Here is an 18,474-nt window from a genome sequence, read left to right on the forward strand (position 1 = left end):
ATATAGTCTAATAATTTCTGCCTTTATTTCAATCCTTTATCAATGTTTTTTATTTTTTCACTGACAGCAAAACTTAAGTCTGTCTTAACAAAGTTTCACCCATTTAAACCATTCTCAGAGCACTTGCACAGTCTTCCTCTACAGAGCACAGGTAAATGAACAATTCATGTTGTTATTAAACAGAAATTGCATGCCTTCTGGTCCCTCATCATCCTAGCCAGTGTGCTGCCAGAAGTGAAAGGCAGTGTTTAATGCACATTACACACCCTGCACTGCAGGCAGCAGCCCCCCATAGCACGGAAGCACAAGCTGTGCAGAAGGGGAAGTGAATCTCTGTCCTCTGCTGTCACCTCAGTTGTGTCCAGTTCCCACTGCAGGGACTGGCTCTCTTGGCATGGCTCTGCTCTATCCTTTTTCAGCTAGGCAAAGCTTAGTGCCATGGTACTAACTTAAAATACAGACCTCCTGCTATAGACCGATTATTTAAGTGATGGTCAGAATGGAGGGATGCTGCCTTATAACTATCCAATAGAAACAAAAATCCCTTGATAAGCTTATTTTGAGGTCTGTTGATACTTATCAGCTACATTTCCTCCAGCTGAGATTTGAGAATTTATTTTAAGACATGAAACATACAAGAATTGTATTTCACTTCTACTACAACTATTTTTATGTTTAAGAAAGAATAGTTGTTAATGTGCCAAAAATGCAAACTAATCTTTACAAAATCTCTGGCTGCAAGTCAGGGTTATTAGCATTTCCCTCTAACAGGTGGAAAAGCTGAGGTACAGAAAGCCATATGAACTACCAGCCCTGAATTAGTGCTGGAGCTCAGAATCAAAACAAGCATCCTTGCCTCTATGGACAGCTGTGCCTAATTTCAGCCAGGGGAGGCAATACAGCTCTAAAAGAAGCATTTAAACTTCTTCTCCCTGTCCTTTCCTCTGTGCTGTTACTGGAAATACACCTGCCCCTCAAGCAAAATGCAGATTATGCCCCCAATGGGCCTCTGCCATTTCAGGACTGGCACACTCCCAATCCCATGTCTCTAGAGGGACTGAGGACATGGGAAGTTATGAACTGTTCTTGTGTCCATTCAGGGGCTGTGGAGTGATTCCTGTCACAGGCTTTGCTGCCTCTTTAGATATAAGGGGGCAAATTCAACCAACCACCAACTGCTCACAAGTAAAAGGCAAAGGCAATAAAAACGATAAAAACTTTACAGAGGTGATAAATCTGCAATGCTTAAGGTCCCCATTCAAAAGAAATCCTTATTCAGTGACGTATATGTTTAAGTATTACAGAAGTTAATGTAGGCTCTATGAAGTGATGCTGGTGATTTGTTTGGAAGGCAGAAGCAGGGATACACATTTAGCCTAATTTTCCTTTAAAACAAAAATCAACCTTTCAGCATTTTGGGCAATGTTGAGTTCAACAAAAAACTGTGTTCAAGTATTGTGCCTTCAGAAATTATCTCATGTGAGCAACAGCCTACAGAGCACCACAGAAGAAGTAGAATTTCTCTCTGAAATCCTCTACCCAGCTCTGTAAATGCTATAGCCTGTTCTCAGGGCACAACAAATTCCATGGCAACCAGCATGTATTTACCCACACTGATGCTGAACCACAGCCTTTTGTTTGGAGTGCTAAATGCAAGTATTTTGAGATGCCCTTCAGAGGGTACCTCAGCAGCTGACCCGGTAATTTGTACACATTTCTTGTACTTGGTGCTTAAATTACAGAATGCTTATATGTTAGAGCTTTCAACATGGATTAATACCGCAGGGTGGTGAGAAAACACAGCCAGCGATAGAGACACAACCTGGCTCTTATAGATGAGGACACAACCATTGCAGCAGGTACACAGTGGAGAACATGCTCAAAAATCTCCTGCAGCATGTGGAGAACCTCCCATGAGAGTTCACACTTCTCAGTACAAGAGAGCTGAAACAAAACCAGATGATGAAGCAGAGCAAAACACTCAGTCTTCTACTTGTGGTGCATCTCCAGACCTTAGATACGGTGTATTTTGCCTCTCGCCAGGCAGAAGAGTCCTGGTGGGCGCCTCCCTTGAGGGGGACTGGCTATGTATAGCACATCCCTGGATTAGCGGGCGGTTCCACAAGAGCCCATCCTTCACCATTGCTTTGTGCTACAGGAGCATCAGAATACGGCCTCCATCCCCCACTGCTCCCTACCTGGAAAGCTTATCCCAGCTCTTCCGTTCCTCAAAGCTATGTCAACACGGACACCTGCCCCTGCCTCCCAGCAGTGTTTTATGGCCTGCGGGGCCGCCCAGCCCAGCCCAGGCCCGGCCCGGCCCGGCCCGGCCCGGCCCCGCCGGTCCCTCACGCCCCCGCAGGCCCGAGCACAGACCCCGGCATGGCCGCCGCTGCCCCCCACCGCGACCCCTCAGCAGCCGCTTCACGGCCCCGCCCCAGCCCCCCCGGGCCCGCTCCCGCCCTCCGCCCCGCCTCCTTATCGCCCGGCCGCAGCCGCCTCCCTTATCGTCCCTATCTGCCTTATCGCCCGCGGGCAGCGACACCGCTGCTCGCCCGGCCGCGCCCCGCCAGCGGCAGCCCGGCCCCGCTACGGCGGTGGGTGCACGCTGAGAGCCGGCCCAGGGCGGAGCAGGGCGGAGGGGAGCGGCGCCCGGCCCCGCCCGGCCCAGCCCCGCCCCGCCCCACCCTGCGCGGGGCTTTGTTCCCCCGCATGCAGCCCCCGCCCGGGAGGCGGCCGTGCCCGCCCGCCCCGCGGAGCGCCCGGGAGGCGGCGCGGCGGGGGCGCCCCGGCGGCAGGCCCGCCCCGCGCGGTGCCCGCCGTCACTGCCGCGGGCGCTTGGGCCGCCGGCGCCTCCCCCGCCGCGGCGGCGGCCTGATGCGGCACCCGGCACCGCCCCGCCCGGCTTTTTCTCCCCTTCTCGCGGCGAACCCTCCGCTCTGATATCTCCGGGGGCGAGGCGGGGGCGGTGACGCCCCGTGCCCGGAGCGCCGGCCATGCGGGGCGCGGCCCCCGGCGGCCCGGCGGCGGGCGGCAGGCGCTGAGTGCGGGCGCGGCGATGCCGATGCCGGGGGGCGACGGGGCCGCGGCGGCCAGGCAGCCCCCGTCCGGCGAGGCGGCGGCACCGCGGGACGAGGAGCAGCAGGAGGAGGAGGGCGAGGAGGATCTTCGCGACGGCGGCGTCCCCTTCTTCGTCAACCGCGGCGGGCTGCCCGTGGATGAGCCCACCTGGGAGCGGATGTGGCGGCATGTGGGCAGGATCCACCCCGAGGGGGAGCGGGTGGCGCAGAGGATCCGGGGCGCCGCCGACCTGCCCAAGGTGAGACCCCCCCCACCCCACCCCGGGGCTGGTGCGGCGCGGGGTCCCAGCGGAAGCGCCCGGAGCGGACCGTCCCCCGCCGGGCGGACGAAGGGAAGGGGGAAACGGCGGCATCCCGCTGGGAGGAGGTGCCCGCCTGTGCCCTTAGGAGGCCGGTCTCCCCGGCTCGGGAGCGATCCCTGGGAAAAACGGGCCCCGGGACTGCACTTGCTGGAAGCAAAGCCACACTTTAACTTGGAGTGCTAGAGGGCATCTGTGGGGCTCTGCCCTGTCTGGTGCGCCAGCAGCACCCTCTTCTTCTGCGGCCTTGCTGGAAAACGGACTTCAGGTAGCTAATGTGTGAGCAGCCTGCAGGGTAAAGGGGGGGAATGGGCAGTGGCTAAAGGGAAAGACTGGATAAATGAGGAAAAGATGAAGAGAGTTAAATTTAGAAGAGCCCAAATACTGGAGGCGGGGGATTGAGACAGACAGAGGTGAGACTTCGCACCTGAAGAAATTTGGTTTGGGTACAGTTTCCCACACCAAAAGGCATTCTGGAACAGAACTGTGTCTGTCAGAAAAGACTTTTGATGCCCAGCCTTTTAAGAGGAGTTAGCAAGTGCTTGCAGAGCTTATTGCTGGTATAGGGTCAGGTGTGATTTCCAGGCATGTTCCTGGCCTTGTTGCAGAGAACTCTATGAAAAGAGGAACCACTGACCATTTCACTGAGCCTTGTACCATACTGAAACATTTCAGCGTGAATTCTTGTGATTGTTGCTATCTGTATTGCATCTTAGCTGGAGAAAAATCTCTCCCTTTTATTGGCATACTGTGAACAAAAGACACTGCAAACATTTGGTGTGTCACCCCATTGGTGGGTTATAAGAGTATTCCCATCACTCTAATAGGGGAAATTCAGATACAAAAAGATGATGCTTTTTCATTTCAGGCTTTTTTAGCAAGGACTTACCTCCTTGGGAAGGTAATTTGAAGTATGGAAGAACATGCTATTATATACTACACAGATAATCCATACTGCTTTCCATGAGGAATTCTGGAGAAGCATGTAATACAACATCCTTTGTGCAGTAGAGTCAGAGGCATCAGTGGCAGCAGCTGGAACAAATCCTGAGTCCTGATTACAGTCCCTATTCTAACTCCATTAGACTTTTCCTTCCTTTTCAGATTTCCTTCCTTTCCTGTGACTTTGTCCTGAGCCTAGGTGAAGGCTGAAAACATGTTTCAGACCAGTCAGAACACACACTACCTAATTTCCTAACCATAAGGATTGATTTGGTCAAAAATGGTGAAGGAAATGGAAGAAAGAAGGTGACAAACAAGACTCCAGTGAATGATGGGTGGGGAAATACAGTGTTCAGTCCCTTGTTTTGGTCTTATGTGAAGAAGTTCCCCTGTTCTCACTTTAGAGTCTTCATCCAAGAGGGTTACAGGTTAGGGGACACCAGTGGTCTGAGGTCTTGTGGTAAGAGGCAAATTTGGGCTGTTTTGTTTTGAGGATTGTTGGGTTTTGGGTTGTTGAGAGGTTTTTTGCATCTGCTAGCACCCCTGGGAAATAGATCTGACAACTGTATTCAGCACTCTGCCGTCTGAGATGCCATTCCCAAGCTCACTCGGCATATATAGTTGGGAGGATACTGGAATTCAGGAAACCACAAAGATGGATGAGCTCTGTTTCCTTAGCTCCTTCTCCCCTGTAGGGATGTGTTTTTTTCTTTGAGGGGTGCTTATCACTACTTGTCTCTGTGCCATCAATTTTCTTTGAAAGGCTGGTGCAACAGATGAGAATCAGAGTAGTAAGTGTACTCTGCAAGGCTAGCTCCTTTGAAAAGCCAGGTAGCCAGGTTCTCTCCATGCTGGAGGGTGAATAGTCCTTTTTAAGTGTTGGGAATGGCACAGTGACTTACCTACTCCAAAATTTTGGCCATGGACCATAGCCAGCATTGGTTGTTGGGGGAAACAGCTCTCAAAAAAGTTGTCAATAAACTAAAATACTATAAAATGATGACCGGAGGAGGCTGTAATTAGACGCATGTTTACAGATCAGCTTCAGGGGCTGTGTCTCTCACTGGGGTCAGAGCTCAGAGGGCTCCTCTAGTCTCTATTTCCTTCCAGTAGACTTGGGATGACTGCCACTCTCCTGTAGGTTGTGTTCTTTCCAGCAACAGGGTGGGGTATTGCCTTGCTTCAGGCTGCTGGAATCATCAAATGGGTCCAAGCTGGAAGTACAAAGTGATGTGTGCTTGGCTCATAAAGAAATCATGGATTTTAAATGAGATGGTTATGAGGGCAAAGACAGGAAGAGTTGCATCTAATGGATTCAGAACAAGAGAGCCAAAAAAATAATCTGTTTTTTTTCAGTCAGGCTCTCAACCAAGGCTGATACTGCTCCTGTGTTATTTGCAGAAGGAAGAGTAGGGAGGAGCTTGGATACACATGAGTACCATAAAAGAAACTGTTGCTAAACTAGGCTGGCCAGAGGAGCACCTCTGTGATCCCGATAAGGGTGGAGCTTTGCCTGTGCCTCGCTCCCATCTGCCTTTCCTCATATACAGCATGGCACACTTGTACATGAAAATCTTAGGTGTTCTTAGAATCCCCTTTCTAAAAGCAGAGTGGCAATCCCGTGCATATAGACAGCCTGCCAGGGTGCAGGAATCTAGGAGTGGGGTGATGCAGCTACTCCACACAAGTGATGAGGGATCAAGGGTGTGTTCATTTGGTCTGCTAAGCCTGGCAGAGGTTATATACTTTGGAAAATCTGGGCTCTCTTCAGCTTTCATAATAGCTAAAGGGAAGTCAAAATAGATCTGATTGCCTATTTTTTCTGTTATAAATAAATTCTCTCTGCTTTCTGAAGGACTGTGAAAGCTAACTAATATTTATAGCTCTTTGGAGATATGCCCTAGATGATGCTGGGGAAGAAAAACGTATAAGGATCTCTTCCTGTCAATGTGGAATTGAGGGATGGAGAACTTATTCCTCTACTTCTGCTTCTATTGTCCTATTAAAATGCTATAGACCTGATGCAAAAAGAAACTGTAGCCCAGTCTGGGCTGCAGGCCCAGATCTGAGAGAGTGCACAGTGTACTTTCATCAGTTTAATTACTTGAGGTGCAGGAGGCTCTTCCACATTAACTAGTCCCCTGCTGAACTGATTGCCATTATGCTGTCTCAGTGTTGCGCAGTCCTTTGAGGAAAAAGAGATCAGGGGTCTGTACTAGTAAAGGGAGGAGGAACTACCCAGAATCATTAGTCTCTGCTGTCAACATGCACTTAATGTCTGTCTCCGCTGAGAAGCATTAAAGTCTCCATGCTGAAGAAAAAAGCCAAAATTAAATAGTCAGCCTGCCCTGATTGTTACCTCTTTCGTTGTTTCTGCCTGGAAATTATTTCCTATGACTCAGTGTGTCAGCTCACAGCATCCAAACTGACTCAGCTCATGCACTACCAGAGATGGCTCCATTCCTGTCCCACTCTCTGGAGCCTTCCCTGCTCCTGCTGCAGCTGAACAAACCCAGTTTCACATCTGCTCCCACCGTGCCTGTGCTGCCCCCTGCGAGTGAGGCAGCCGGTGCCTCTGCATGATGTGAGAGGCAGCATCTCAAGGTTAAGAGGTCTCTGGTCCTTGTACCGTGTGGGAGCACAAGCAGAGTGCAACCATGTGGCCAGCCAGGAAAGGGAACTGATCTGGCTGAAAACTACCCATGCTTGCTGGCTCAGCTTTCAGCTGCTCCAGGTGCTTGACCTGGTTCACCAGTCACTTGTACCAACACACAGGAGAGAAGAAGGAGGTGTATGGAAATGAGTGGCCACAGAAATACACGTGAAGGGTGCACTAAGCAGTACCACTGGCTATGAAACCATGTCCAGCAGAGGCAGTTGTGCACAGCAGAGTGGAAGGCTCAAAGGAAGAACTAGCTCTGACTCACTCTTTCATAGCTGTGGATAGGCCAGCTCTGGGGGAAGTCTGAGGAGGAACTGAAATGTTAAAAGCCAAACAACTGAGAAAAGATGCAGTCTGATATTAGCAAGGTGCATACAAGGTATGAGCTACCTTTCAGAGAGAAAATAGTGGGCTGTTTCTCCAAGCCTATCAGTCATCCCAAACTTGTGTCTTTTTTTTATTTGTCCTGTGGAACAGGTCCCTTCTCTTTCCTTAGAAAGGCTGTGTTCTGGGAATGAGATTTTCTCAGCTGCTGACAAGACTATGGTTATCCCGTGCAGAGCAAATGGTGAAAATGGTGAGGAAAATCTGACTGGACCCATAAGGCTGAGGTCTCTGAATGGGACAGCAGTCTGAAAGGTGAACATCCAGAAGTCGTTCTCTGATCATGTAATTCAAAACACCAGACACTGCAGGGCAGGGAGTCATGCTGTCAAGCCGGTGTCCTAGTCAGTGCCAACTCATCTGAAATGCCAGGAAGCAGTGAAGGACCTTTCTACCCTTGCTTGCAGGACTGTTCCACCTTCTGGTGATATTGGAAAACTCATTGTCCGTTTTTGCCTCTTTCTTTTATTTTTGTTTTGTGCCTTTCAGTTTCAATACTCAGATGAGGCCACGCTCCCTCAGATGATTGCTTTCCTGTCTTGTATCTTGCCTTGTCAGTTAATTCTATCTATTTTGTCTGATGTAACATTGCATAAATGCAAGACCTTTTCACATAGTTTCTCTTGCAGCTCTGTGGTGATAACTCATTCTGAATCCCTTCCCAATTTCCATTGTGGAAATAGAGGAATGTTTCTTCTGTTGTCACTTTGGGCAGCAAAAAGGGTCTGGTTTCAGAGGAACATGCTCCCTGTAGCTATGTGCCACTGAGTTCAGCAAGAAGCTGGAAAGGTTTGGAAGAAGTGATTTATGTTCTGCTCCTCATTTCAGATTCCCATACCAAGTGTGCCTGTGTTCCAGCCGTCCACCCCCATCCCTGAGCGCCTGGAAGCTGTGCAGCGCTACATCAGGGAGCTTCAGTATCCTTTGCTGTTACCTTACTCACTGGTGTGATAACCCAGAAGAAAGAGCAAGAGGACTTTCTTTCCCTGTGACAAACAGAAAAGCTCATCCTGTTGTAGCTGGAGGAGAACTGAAACTTGTTCCCTGAAAACAGGAAGCTGGACTTGGGATAATGTTTTGTTTTGCTGCTCCATTTCTTTTCTTTTTTTGCCCAAGTTACCTTCTGGTTCTGTTCACTGCATGTAACAAATGAGCATGTTGTCAAAGGCCTTTCCCCACAACCCACTCTTCTAGGTCAGTGGCTTTACAGTGGTATTTCATTAAAAACACACATATCTGAGATCCTGACAGCCAAGTGTCAGATGTACTGCAAACTGCATCACCTCATTGTTAAGGTGTGGGTGAGTTGTGATGGGCAAACCTTCTCAGGTCATCCTCCTCAATCACTCTTCTCTGTCTAAACAACACTCAGCCACCCTGCTTTTATGCATCTGTGATATGCTGCCCCTTTATATGCAGAGCTGCCTGTGTGGCTGTGTTCTGGGAATGAGATTTCTCCATCCCTGTTGTGCTGAAGAGCAGGTATATGCCATGCAAACACAGTCTAATCTCACTGATGAGATATAGATCTATCTCTGGCTTCAGCCCTAATTCAAGGTAAGAAGGCTGACCTTTTGGCACCTCTCACCCATCCAGGGTGGTTGTGCTCTGGATTGGATCCCAGTCAATCTTAGAATAAGATTGAATGTTTCATTGCTCCATGTATTATGTGCAGATTGGAGCAGGAAGAGGTTTATCAAACTGTTCTGCCCTGGTAACTGGAAAGCTGAGCAGAGCATGTGCTGTCAGCATAAACCTTTGGGAATTGGAGTGGAAACCCGTGTGTGGGTATGAGGAAGAGAAGAATTGACAAGGAAATACAGCGGAAATAAGGAGGACATGTAAGTGGGGGAAATGCAGGAAAGTGAGGTAGGGATTTTCTTGTGTTGCTGCCACATTTGTGGGATCATGACTCTGCTGTGAGAATAGTAAATAACATGAACATCTTTCAGACAAGTTTTCTTCAAACTCTACTTTCCAAGCTGCCAAGCCCTTAACTTCTTGCTGCCAGGTACAATCACACTGGGACACAATTCTTTGAGATTAAGAAGAGCAGACCTCTGACTGGGTAAGTGCTGGCAGCCTCTACAACATTTAATCCTTTCCTTGTTGTTGGAGCCCTGCTATACACACTGCTTTTTCTCCATGCCCTGCCCAAGGTCTAGTGGCACTTAGGGCTTTCATTACTGCAGCTGCATCCTGCTTAGGGTAACTTTATTGTCTGTTGCCTGGGGCATAGCTGTGTCTGGTCTTTCTCAAGAGTAGAGTATTTTTGTCATGAATCAGTAAATCGAGTGGACCCAAAATAATATATTGCAAAAATGTGCATATTCTGCCTGCTTCTAATTGAAATGTAACTATATGAACTTCTGAGGGATTCTGAAATTAGGTCCTACTCTACAAAAACTTTGTTAAAGCCAACTATCTTTACAGGTCTGATTTCATAGCTCCTGTGAATGCTTTTGCAGAATCTAGGCTCACTAAGCTTTTGGTGACTCATACTTGGAATGAGAAAGGGTATTCTCCTCGTTGAAGATTTTGGGAACTGCTTTGCCCCAGAAGTTCCTGGCAATAAGCACCTGATGTTCATTGACTCTCTTGAAGAGCATATGGAGAATCTCCCAAGACTGACTTACTATTGGTCTAGTCCATAGATTTATGTGGGTCTAAAGTCCTAGTAATCAATGCAATGTCTCCTCCATGGTACTCACTGAATAGAGACTAGGGTTAATGCTCAAGAAAAAGGCCTTATTGTCCTTGAGCCTCGTGTGGCAAACACTTTGAGGGTTTTACTTGTGGAGATGTTGGTTCTGTGGTCTCCCTGAGAACCCAGGTTGGCCAGTAAGTAGTTTTGCTGCAACTCACTGAAGTGAATTCCTTGGAAGTAACAACAGCATGTGGCAGAGACCTGGTTTGGATTTAATATCTTCTTAAAGATATTTGTTCTGTTCCCTATCCTCTGTGGGCCACCCTCTCTCCTGGAAACCTACCTATAGTACAAAAGGGCTGAACTGGTCACAGTACATAGCACAAGCCCTCTAACTGTCCTCATCTTTCCCTTGTCCTACTCTGCAGGCTGATGGACCTGGCCAAAGAAATGACCAAAGAGGCCCTGCCAATAAAATGCCTGGAAGCTGTGATCCTGGGAATGTATCCTTTCCTCTTGGAGTTGTGCATGTCTGCCCATCCTTGTGTTTTTGCCTCTGCTCTCTTGCTTGTGATGCTTTGAGGGTGGTGATACTATTGTCACCAAGCCCCTCATTCCTTTTTTTTTCCTCCCCAGTTCTCCCACAAAAGACCACCAATGAAATCCAAATCCAAGCAATTCTCTAAAGTATCAGAGAATTGCAGTTGCTCCTCCTTCAGCAAGAAGGGTGGTGCTGCTCTGGTCAGCCATATAAGATTATAAAGGACAAAAGAGCATCTAAAGAGGAGCAAAAACACTAGCTAGAGTTAAGTCAGGATATCCTTTGTGGATAGCATTGTTCCCTTACTGCCTCTATGTGTTCTGCATTAAAATAACTTATGGATCCTCCCCAACTTCTAATTATGGTGTATGTCACTTACTAGCTTAGGCAATACCTTTATTAGATCTAGATGTGTGTTATCTTTAAGTACACATCTTTCCTAGCTATCTTCCAGATTTAGTTTGTGGTACTTGGGCTGTAGGTTCTTCATGCACCTGGAGGGGCAGAGATGGTGAGAGAATGGTTCAAAAGTAGAGGTTGGTGAGTTTTTATCCTGAAGGTGTATGAAACAGTAGCTAGTGAAACAGATTAAAACACACCAAGGAATAATGCTGCAGTGTTAACAGTTTGGGAGCTATGGAATACAGTACACTTAAGGTGCTAGCATTGCAACTTCTGCATCAAAATTAACTTCTCTTTGTTGACTGTCTCCTTGAAGAGGCCAAGTCTGTTTTCTCCGTAACCCAGATGAAAGTAGGGCAGCTTGCAATGAGCTGGGCTCTTGACCTGGAGAACAAACCCTGTCTATGTGATGCCTGAATCAATGGGAAATCTGCTAAGCAGGCTGGGAGGGTCTGGAGCAGGTAGGATGTGTCTTGTCAGGAAACTGTTACCACCAGTTATTTCCTGAATAATGGCTGCTGTCAGTTACCTCACCAACAACATGACCACACTGGACCGTTTCCCCATCAGCTTCAAAACCCACTTCTCAGGGAACTACTTCCGACACATCGTGCTGGGGGTGAACTTTGGCGGCCGCTATGGGGCACTGGGCATCAGCCGCCGCGAGGAGCTGATGTACAAAGCACCTGTCTTCCGCACACTGAGCGAACTCATCTTTGACTTCGAGGAGGCCTATCGCCGCTGCTGGCACACTCTGAAAAAGGTGAAGCTGGGCCACTGTGTGTCCCATGACCCACACAGTGTGGAGCAGATTGAGTGGAAGCACTCCATCCTGGATCTAGACAAGCTAACACGGGAAGACTTTCGCAAAGAGCTCGAGAGACATGCCCGTGATATGAGGCTGAAGGTAAGCAGCAAGGATGGAGTAACTCACTGCTACATCCACTGCCTTGCCTGGCTGCTTGGTGTACTGGGGGAATGCAGTGACTGAAAACTTTCTACTTCTAGATGTGTGGAGTGGAAAGTGAATTGGAGGCTGGGACCTCTTTCTTACTGAATACCAGCCACTTTATACAGGCTGGTCCCCTAATGGATCCTTGTGCAGTGCTGCAGTTGTGATTAGGTTGGACTGTATACAGTCCTTGGAGCCATAGTTGTCACTGTAACTTGTTTTTTCTGGCTTTTGCATTTTTGATGCACTTGCCTTGCCTTTTTGTCTTTTTTTTCTGCATATAATAAATAATTGTTAGGTTTTGTAGGCTTTGTTACTCACATTGACTTTCTGCTCATACAGCTCTTAATTTTATTTTTCTGGCAGATTGGGAAAGGAACTGGACCGCCATCTCCCACCAAGGACAGAAAGAAAGATGTCTCCTCCCCACAAAGAGGTCAGGCCAGCCCCCATCGGCGAAACAGCCGTGGGGACCGACGGTGAGTGAGGCTGCTGGGCAGGAGACCTATCTAGACTATCTGTTTTACTCAGACTCCACCTTGCCATTTGGTTTTGGATCCTTCTGATGTCCTACTGGGTTTCTTTAGAACAGTGGATATTTCTCTGCCCTGCAGTAGCATTCTTCCCTAGTCAGTACCATTGTGAGTTTATCATTGCATAGGGATTTGAGGGGACAGCTGGGGTGTTTTGCTTGCTTGTTTTGACAGGGAGGAGGAGGTAGCTCAAACAGACAGTGATGTTGGTAGCTGACTTTTAACTTTATGCATGGGTCTGAGCTCCAGTGTCTCACAGACCTGTGCCTCAAAGAGATTCCAAAAATTATTCTGCTGTCAACAAGGTTGTTTTCCTGATAATAACCTAGGGTTCCAGAGTGGACCTCCTACTTCCTAACTTGCATTCTGTTCTGTTGAGATCATTGGGAGAATTACTGGAGGCTGCAGAATAATCCTGTCCTCAGTAGTGCAGGATCAGTATGAAGCTCTGTGTACCTTTTCCTGTGCTGCCATCTCTATCTGCAGCATCACCTGACAGAAAACAGTTTCTGAAGAGCTGTTACCTTCTTTGCTCACAGGCCATCTGGTGAGAAGAAGCCTGCCGATTCCAAAGCCATGCCAGACCTTAATGGGTACCAGATCCGGGTATGAAGAGAGCTGTGCCTTGTGTGCCTGGCTCCACGGACTTCTTGCTGGCCACAGTTGGGACCTGGATCCACCTGCAGTGATTCTGACAAATGGAACAGGGGAGTGGGAGCAAAAGAGAGTGCTGATTTTCCCAGGTGCTTACTAGTGGGCCAGTCCCAGAGCTGGATCCCATGGGTCCCAGAGGATTCGCCTGCCTGTTTCTGGGAGAGGTGACCATCTTAATTCATTTAAGTATTTTTAAAAAAAAAAGGAAAAAAAGAAAAAAATAAGTACATTAGTGGGAGTTCACTTCAGGAAGAATATTAAGTGAGTGGGGTCAGTGGACTTGCTATCTTTGCCTTGACAGCAAGTAGATGGAGCATCTTGTCAACAGTACTTCTTCCCTGTGTGCACAGTTTTCAACCCCTGCAAGGCCTGCAGGGCTGAGGGAGAAGTGATGCTGGAACGGGATGGCCCCTGAATCTTGTACAAAAACTCCTGGTTTTGTCATTATGAACACTTTGTTTATCATTGCTCTTGTGAGAGTAGGTCTCAATTTGCTCAGCCTGATTTATTGACCATACAAAGTCTTCTTATCCAGAAAAAACACATCTTGTATGTTTAGTCCTGCCTATTTCAAAGTATTTCATTGTCTCTGAGGGGGTAGACAGTGGAATGCTAGTGAACTGTTGCTGTAGGCCCTTTGGTGGTTGAGTGGATCAGGATATGCCTATACCACTGCTACATAAAAACAGGCATAGAGAGCTCAATTTTTCTAGTAATGGAGATGGGGTGGGTGGGGGCTGGTGGAGAAGCTGAACTTCACATCATCTGTTCATCAGCCTTCTCTACTAACTTCTGATGGCTGCTACTCAGAAAGCTTGTGGCAGGCACTTCAGTCACTGAGGTACAAGTTTTAAGAGTAAAAAGTTAAAGAAGAATGTAATAATGTGAACAGGTTTTACAAGCATTTTTTCCTTTCCACAAGGCTCTTGCTCCTTCCTCCCTATTGTGTTAGTGCCAGAGTTGCATACACCTGTTTGTGAGAAGCTCTGCTCAAGGAAATTGCAGCTGCTTTCCTGACAGCTCATTTTGGAACCTCCTGAAAGCAGTTTCCCACCTCAGTGACAGAGCTGTGCTTGTTTTCTGGCTCTTTGGATAGCTGCAGTATGTAATAGCACCATTTATACTAACCTTTCCCAAAGGGCTGGGCTGGGCCTTTCTGCCACTTGTGGCCTTTACTTCCTATGCTTCTTTTGGGGGAGTGTTGTACTACTGATTCAGCAGTGTAATGCTTGTCAGAAATCTGGAGTATTGTCAGGATCTCTGTTTGAGGCCTAGGCTATGGGAACAGTGGGATTTCCAGAAGTCAGAACAGCATGGTCTTAAAGTGATTTGGATGCATGGATCTGGGGGATGAATAAACTGAGCTTGGGAGTGGGAGTATCCTGGAGAGAAACAGTCTTGTTTTATCACAGCACTGACAAGGAGCTACACTTTCTGAAATACCACATATTTAATTTTGTTAGAACTGAGATTATTCTTTCCTTTTTTTCTTTGTTAGAAACATGATGGAGCTTAGCTCTACTAGTTTTTTTGTTACAGTATTCCTGTGCCACATCCTCATAATAGGTAGAGCTATTTTGGTGGCAGAGAATGGGTTCTTAACCCCAAACAAATCAGCTCTTCTGCCTAGTTAAAGCAGTTAATCCTCGAAGCACCACCCACAAGCGATTTAACTCAGACCTTACAGGTTCCTAATTGTACATCCTTAACTGTGATGTAACTTGCAAGATGTATCCATACCACTGCAGTCAGTCCTTCCAATCTCCCTTTGTAGTCTGTACTTTTCTGCTGTGCTGTACAACCAAGAGGAAATCTGTAAGAAGGTGGCAGAACTTGCTGCTGAGCCAAGAGAAGGTTAATCCAGAAGAGGATGCCAGTTTCCACAGTACAGAGCAACATCTGTCCCCTCCCTTATATTACAGCTACATGCAACAACTGAAGTTAACAGCAGCAGTGACCCAAGCACCCATTTGAACATGTCCTCTGGTCATTTTTGTGTGGCTGTAAATTAACATATTTAGTGTCTGGATGCTAACAATGATGTTAGCTGTAAAGGCTACATCATTGTTAGCATCCAGACACTAAATATGTCAAAAGATACCTGTAAATAATATGGGCCACTTGGAAACCGCAAACTGCCTTTGCATAATGTTTACTATGCAGCAGACTAAAAGTTCAGATGCCACTGTGAATCATATGATAAATATAAGCAGCAGTCAGCAAGGGGAAACTGACTGTCAGGTTTTATTTTAAAGTGGATGAAATCCAGAATTTAAAGAAAATTATAAAAGATGCCTAGAATACATCTTAACTATGACTTTGTTTATTCAATTGGTTAGTTAATTCAGAGTAACTGGAGAGCTCTTGAGAATAATTAGTAGTTTAATACAGAGAATATTAAATAACTGGACAGACTTGAGCTATTTTAGATGGAAAGGGGAAATGTGGGGGTGGGAAGAAGACTTTACAACAGATGAAACAAGTGAGGGGTCAGCGGCAAGTTAATGATGCTTTCTTGGGCGCAGGGCAACAGGGGTGTTCAGCAGTGTTAGATCACCAGGGCAGAATGGCTTCAAACAAAGTGCTTTGTTTGACTTTGTAATTAAGAGCTTTCCTGCAGGATGTAACTGAGGCCAATAGCTTAGAAAAAGCTATTAGCTTAGAAAAAGCAAAGGAAATGGATGTTTAAGATATGAATGACAGGTAGAGTTCAATGTCTCTTAATCCTCAGCTGCAGCTAGACAAGAACATCCTCTTTCAAGATCTAGTTGCACAATTATATATGTTAGGAAGTATTTAATTCTTTGCTTGTATCTAATGTTGATTAACTTCTCAAGATGGATACAGGCAGAGACAGGGTTACCATTTCAAGCCTTCTACCGTGTTTCTGTGTAGAATTCGCGCTCCTTACTGTTTCTGTATCTCCACTACAGGAGATGGTACAAGAAACTGGAAAAGGACCATAGAGTTCTCCCCTTCTTGCTCTTGCTCTCCCCCCATCTTTGTAATGGATGAATCACTTCAATACAAAGCTTTGCTTCCTTCCTAACAAACAAAACCATATCCTTCCATGACAGAGAGGATTAATGCAATCTAGCTTTATGCTGTAAGAAAGCTGAGGGTACAGTGCAAGACAAAGTTTAGCACTTCGACTTCTTTCCTCCCCCACCTACTTGGTCTGGTTTCTGGTCTGCCTGCCTTTAACCATAAGGAAAAAAGGCTGGTGATGAGAGTCTTTTTCACTTCTGCAGGCTTTAGAGCTACACAGAAGGAAAGATAATGTAAGTCATACTCCTTTAGTGCCTGCAGAACAAGGAAGATGGATCTCAAGGAGTCCTATTAATTTTTTAATGTTAAATATTAATAGGGTCGCTCATGTAGCTCTGTGATCTAAATTTCACTGTTCAGTAGTCTCACATGATATCTGTTCTGCAGTACAAGCCCTGTGAGCTCTGTGGAAAGGAACTGTGTTTGTACACTAGGAATGGATAGACACTGCCTGCTTTGTATGTGAAGCTGAGGTGAGCTTTGAAAGACTTCAACAAATGCTGACCTATTACTAGCAAAACTATTCTAAATGTAATGCAAACCTTGAAATAAGAGCCCCTCTTTATACTTTTATGTAGACAAGTCCCTTGATACCTGGCCAACTGCAATTTTTTTAATGGACAGATTCATTAATTGAGCAGAACTTTCTGCTACAGCATCACTCTGATACAAACTTTGTACATTAAAGAGCAGGGTTGGGTGTCCATCAGTCTGTGACATACTAACCTTTTTTTTTTTTACTGGTAGAAGCTAAAGGAGTCTTTAGGAAATTGGTGTGTGTTAGCAAGTGTTTTAGGTGGGAGTGGAGTGCTTTTTTTCAGTTACTATTTTATTTGTGGGCCAGGGTATGGGTCAGTACTGTTTCCTTGGATCTATCAGAATAAATGAATCCAGAACTGTAGTCGAAACATAGTTTCTGTTCACATAGTAGTTGTATTGCTGTTTTCAAATCTGCTTAACAGGATTAATTTTCTTTTAAGTATTTCAGGTGAAAGCCTTAATGAGGTGCCTGCCCCCTAAGGCAGACTCATGTGTGGTGTGGTATAGACTGGAATATGACTGTCCTTAAAATTTCAGAGTTTAAGAAACCATAATGACCAGAAGAAAGCTCCTGTTAGCCAAAGGGCAAGAGTCTGGATTAGACTGGCTTGACCTTGCTCCAGTGGCTCTGGCTAGTCACTTCAGGTGGTTGCTTTAGCTACCTGCTTCTTCTGAGTGAAGCATTTCAAGTGGTCCTGATGATCAAACTGTAGGTATAGGCAGAGGGTGTCCCAGGTGTATTGTGTGTGCAAGTCTGGCTGAAATAACACCACACATCCCAGTGGCCTTGCACTGTTGTCCTGACAACATTTAGACCTGCATTATGGATTTATAACTTTACTTAACAAAGCAAGTGCTATTCTGGCTTGATGTTTGCTCTCCCAGAGCAAGGTGGAGATGGCCCCTCTACAGCCAAGCTGAACTCCTTAGGGAATTTAGTATTTTTGTGTGTCTTCTGAGCAGGTGTTTACTTGTATCACAGCCACTCTCCTTCAGTGGTGCCCTGGTCCTTTCTGCTCCAGAGCAACTCAGTTTAGGCTCAGAAGGTTCCTGAATCCCCCATAATCTCTGCAGAGCAGAGGTTTCCCTCCAGGTCAGGGTTGAGATGGTGCTAGTGGGACCAGAGCGGTCCCCTTCCATGCACACCGGTATTCTACTCCAGCACTGATAGGTGCTGCAAAACCATTTACATCTTTATCACTGGTACAGCTCAGAACTAAGAAATTGAAAGTTTGTTTCTTTAAGAACAGGATCATGTGTGTCTTTTTGTAATTAATCAGTGTGGTTCTGTGTTCTTATGTAGCCAACACAGAATTTTTATTTAGATTTAGGTTTTTACTGCACTTCCCATGGCCTTCATGTTGATACTTCTTCCATCTTCCTTTGACACTTAGACAATAAAATTGCCTCTGTACTGCTCTCAGCTTGTGCAGAGAAAACAAGTTGTCCGTACTGTCCTTCTTTTTGCTTTAAACCTTCCCATTACATGTCAGCAGGAAGTCAAAGGGACAGCCTTGAGTGATGGTATCAGGCAAATTATGTGAAGATGTCCTTTACTTGCTACACTAGTGGACATGGAAGAACCCTCATCCTCCTTTAATCATCTGAATAGGTGAGTATGTCTGTGCACACAGAGGCAGTTGCCAGAGTAAGTACGTATGTGGCTGTTTAGCAAAGGAATTCAAGTTTTCCCTCTTGAACTGCCATCAGTCAGGCTGGATGGGAAAAAAAAATCAGCGCAGGCAGCATCAAAAATTTCACTCTTACAATACTGTACCAAACAATGCCGT

The 18,474-nt window shown here is 46.5% G+C and overlaps 1 protein-coding gene across 1 annotated transcript; it reads left to right on the plus strand.

Moving 5' to 3' along the window:
* The first annotated feature begins 2,838 nt into the window (after window positions 1-2,838).
* VASH1 (vasohibin 1) lies at window positions 2,839-18,126 on the plus strand. The gene is made up of 7 exons (XM_036384824.2): window positions 2,839-3,319; window positions 8,196-8,284; window positions 9,379-9,435; window positions 10,443-10,517; window positions 11,483-11,864; window positions 12,276-12,388; window positions 12,982-18,126. The coding sequence occupies exons 1-7, from the start codon at window positions 3,059-3,061 to the stop codon at window positions 13,052-13,054; spliced, it is 1,050 nt and encodes a 349-aa protein (XP_036240717.1). The 5' UTR covers window positions 2,839-3,058; the 3' UTR covers window positions 13,055-18,126.
* Window positions 18,127-18,474: the final 348 nt, after the last annotated feature.

The sequence above is a fragment of the Molothrus ater genome, chromosome 6 (genome assembly GCF_012460135.2).
Source record: "Molothrus ater isolate BHLD 08-10-18 breed brown headed cowbird chromosome 6, BPBGC_Mater_1.1, whole genome shotgun sequence".
Taxonomy (NCBI): domain Eukaryota; kingdom Metazoa; phylum Chordata; class Aves; order Passeriformes; family Icteridae; genus Molothrus; species Molothrus ater.